The sequence below is a fragment of the Theobroma umbraticum genome, unplaced genomic scaffold, assembly GCF_002168275.2.
Source record: "Theobroma umbraticum cultivar Fairchild unplaced genomic scaffold, ASM216827v3 scaffold_56.0, whole genome shotgun sequence".
NCBI lineage: Eukaryota > Viridiplantae > Streptophyta > Magnoliopsida > Malvales > Malvaceae > Theobroma > Theobroma umbraticum.
Window position 1 is genome coordinate 7,341,704 of NW_018397256.1, and position 1,992 is coordinate 7,343,695.

Sequence of the window (1,992 nt, forward strand, 5' to 3'; positions counted from 1 at the left end):
TATATATGTTAAAATATTTTTGTGCGTTATACAGAACGAATCGGGTTTCCCATTACTGTAATGCTTTGCCTTAATCTTGCATTTCATGGCTTCTGTAATTTGGTTGTGCTAATTTTTTCTTAAGATTTCAGGTCTTTCTTACTGCCATGTTAGAAAACTATGAACTTAGTACTTTCATAGTTTTTGTTTTTATTTTTTATAATTTTGATGGGGAAATTTCTTGCTTTTGGGGAAAAATCATTGCCATTGATTGTAATTAGGTCTTCTTCTGTTGTTCTCCGCAGAAATATTTGGTTGCCTTATCTCCTTCTTGGGGAAATCCAATTTCTTGATTTTGTTTATTTGGAAAGGGAATTCAACGAAAATGGTATCGCAATAAATCTCTTTCCTTACCTCTCCCTTCCTCTGCTGGGTTACGTTTGTATTTCTTAATAGCTTTGATTATGATATTTATGGTTCCTATTCGCTTAAAAATAGTTGCTACATGGCAGGTTTATCATTCTAGTTTTGTTGATGAGGAAGGAATTGCTAAAGCCTGTGGCTGCCCTTTACTTCCTTTAAAAAGTCATATAAAGGGTCCTGCTCCTGTTTCAGATCGAGGTTGGATTTATGTTTTATCAGCTTCATTGGGTATTATGTTCTTTTCTTATTCTTGAGTTGATCATTCGAGATGGTTGTGTGCAGATAGAACAGATATTGTTGATGAGGCAATCACATTCTTTCGCGCCAACGTGTTCTTTAGAAACTTTGATATTAAGAGCCCTGCAGATAAGCTCCTTATATATTTGACTTTCTATATAAATGTGGCTCTGAAGAGGCTTGAAGGCTGTAGAACCTTGGCTGAAGGGACCAAGGCAATCATTAACTTGGGCTTGGAAAAGGTTCCTGTGCCTGGAGAATCTGGTTTTCCTTTCCCAGGGCTCTTTGCTCTTCCACAGTCTCAGAAGGAAGCAGGCAAATCTCCTTACTATTTTCTTTTCCATTTTGTAGTACATTAAATGTCTCATAGAATATTGAAATGCTGGCTATTTGTGAAACTTGTCCGGAGTATCAGTACCATATCATTTTAGTCACTCAGCTACTTCTCTGTACTTGATCTTTTTATTGTTTTTGTCTTTACTTATCTCACAACAATAACTTTGAATTATTTTTTCATAAACGATTGAGAATTATGAGAACGCAATGCACTTCCTTCTTTACCATTACAGTTTTGCTTAACAACTTGATGTCATTCTTGAATTTATGCTGATTTAACTTGAGGGGATCAAGTTGTTTAAAGAGCATCCTTGCCATGATTGTATCAAGTTGTTTTAAAAGCCTCTGTTTTGATGACCAAAAAATTTTGACTCTGTTTGTTTTCTAGTATTGCTTTGATCAATACACAATAAATGTTGTAGGAAGTTTGCAATGCTTATAATATTTCGTAAAACTATTGGTTTCTGTCTGCTACATGAAAGCTCCTTATCCTTTCTGATCATATTCGCTGCTTTGACTACTGAAGCTTTGATAATTTGCTATTGTATAATTTGTTAGTTTCTTAAATGCAGAACTGCTCAGGAATTATCTGAAGCAAATAAGAGAAGAAACGAGTGGGAGACTGTTGAGTGTCGCCTATAGGCCCAATGGAACTCCAAATAAATGGTGGTTAGCATTTGCTAAAAGGAAATTCATGAACATCATTGCTCCATGAAAAAATAACTGTTGAATATCCAATGAAAAGTAACTTGTAAAAGCAAGCTGAATTTTGATGTGAAAAGATGATATGTTTTGAATGTCTGTAATGAAGTTGACTTGTACATTTCGTCAGATTCTTTTGATGGAAATTAGTATTTTGTTGTCTTCATTGCTTCATGAGACAAGCAAGCAGAAAAAGCATCACTTTGGCTTCATGTTGTGCTTGCTGGTATAAAGCTTGGTTATGAGTTAACATGGGGGCTGAGGATTATGGTAGTGCTTTCTCTGGCATGTAAAAACACACCCTCCTTATCTTCA

At 35.2% G+C, this 1,992-nt stretch overlaps 1 protein-coding gene across 3 annotated transcripts in view; it reads left to right on the forward strand.

The window, feature by feature from the left end:
- The window catches only part of ARPC3 (actin-related protein C3), a 2,465-nt gene extending 622 nt beyond the window's left edge, over positions 1-1,843 (forward strand). For all 3 annotated transcript variants that reach the window (XM_021420822.2, XM_021420823.2, XM_021420821.2), the window contains exons 2-5: positions 285-367; positions 492-600; positions 685-954; positions 1,548-1,843. In XM_021420822.2, the coding sequence (XP_021276497.1) occupies positions 365-367; positions 492-600; positions 685-954; positions 1,548-1,690 (525 nt within the window). In that variant the 5' untranslated portion in view covers positions 285-364 and the 3' untranslated portion in view covers positions 1,691-1,843. The remainder of the gene's footprint in view (positions 1-284; positions 368-491; positions 601-684; positions 955-1,547) is intronic.
- The last annotated feature ends 149 nt before the right edge of the window (positions 1,844-1,992 follow it).